At 57.9% G+C, this 1,282-nt stretch overlaps 1 protein-coding gene across 1 annotated transcript; it reads left to right on the top strand.

The window, feature by feature from the left end:
- Window positions 1-36: 36 nt before the first annotated feature.
- Window positions 37-1,078, top strand: LOC119352074 (uncharacterized protein Os04g0629400-like). Its single transcript, XM_037618812.1, has one exon. The coding sequence runs from the start codon at window positions 238-240 to the stop codon at window positions 808-810; it is 573 nt and encodes a 190-aa protein (XP_037474709.1). The 5' UTR covers window positions 37-237; the 3' UTR covers window positions 811-1,078.
- Window positions 1,079-1,282: the final 204 nt, after the last annotated feature.

Below are 1,282 nucleotides of genomic sequence, written 5' to 3'. Positions count from 1 at the left end.
GCACGGGTGCTGGAGCGGTGGAGCCGACAAGCAGCACCAGCACTGAAAACAGAGCGACGAGGCCGAGCCAAGCTCCCCCTGCTCTCCTCTCGACTCGACCCCTTCTCCTTTCTCTCTCTCTCCCCACGCGTGCGCCATTGCTGCATGTTCATGTGAGAGAGTGGTAGCTGGAGAGTAGCAGTCACACACTGACACAGAGGAAGAAGAGCAGAGCTAGCTCTGCCGTTTTCCAGTCCGATGTGCTGCTACGTGGGCAAGGCCACCAAGATCTTCCTCTGCCTCGTCACGGCGGTGCTGCTCGCCGGCCTCGTCCTCGGCTTCGGCCTCGCCCACCGGACGCTCTGGGGAGGCCAGAAGGCTGAGCCAGCCTGCCGGTGGCCGCGCTGCCAGCAGCAGCAGCCGAGCATCGACGGCGGCGGCGGCCCGCTCCCGGTCGCGGGCACCACCACCAACGCGCCGCCGTCCAACCCGCTCACGGAGCCGGCCGTCGCCGTGTTCCCCGGGGTCGCCTCCTCCACCGCCGCGGAGCCGCCGGCGACGGCGAGCGTGCCCTACTACGGGCCGCCCAGGCCCTTCCCCGGGGTCGCCTCCTCCACCGCCGTGCCGCCAGCGGTGACAAGCGTGCCGTACTTCGCGCCACCCAGCCCGTTCCCCGGGGCGGCCTCCTCCACCGCCGTGCCGCCCGCGCCGAACTTCGGGCCGCCCAGCCCGTTCCCCGGGGTCGCCTCCTCTGCCGCCGTGCCGCCCGCGCCGCACTTCGGGCCGCCCAGCCCGTTCACCGTCGGCCTCGGCCCCTCCTCTCATCCATGATATTAACAGGTTATTTTGGTTGAATTTTCTCTCCGGAAGATTAGATTTTTTTTGTGTTTTTTATTCTTTTTACTGCTGGTGATGACTTTTGACACGTTTTGGTGTACACTTCAGTAGGAGTAGTACTCCTAGCTTTTTGCTGTTTTCTGAAGCCTGAATAACGAGTATAGCTAGCAAACGGTGCACTGTAATTATCTTGTTACTTAAGTACTAGAGACTTTATTGTTTCTCTCTCAATAAATTTATCTTGATACTTTATTTTTATTTATTATTTGTTTGCGGTGGAGGCTTTAATTTTGCCACTTACTACGTTCACTAGGTGACTGACATGTGAGCTTCTCATTTGTCGGTAGTAGGGTGAATTAAATGGACACGCAGTTTCTTAGCCCAAGCTCAGATGAGCTCTGGTGAACAGTAAAATTAGACGAAAAATCTGAAACTTTTTAGTGACAAGCATTGACAAAAGTTTTAC

This window comes from Triticum dicoccoides, chromosome 2A (genome assembly GCF_002162155.2).
Source record: "Triticum dicoccoides isolate Atlit2015 ecotype Zavitan chromosome 2A, WEW_v2.0, whole genome shotgun sequence".
Taxonomy (NCBI): Eukaryota; Viridiplantae; Streptophyta; class Magnoliopsida; order Poales; family Poaceae; genus Triticum; species Triticum dicoccoides.
Note: the sequence above shows the minus strand (reverse complement) of the source record. Positions and strands in the feature narration are given on the sequence as shown.

Excerpts from the sequence above, each read along its gene's own strand:
- LOC119352074 (XM_037618812.1), top strand. The coding sequence starts at position 238 with ATGTGCTGCTACGTGGGCAAGGCCACCAAGATCTTCCTCTGCCTCGTC.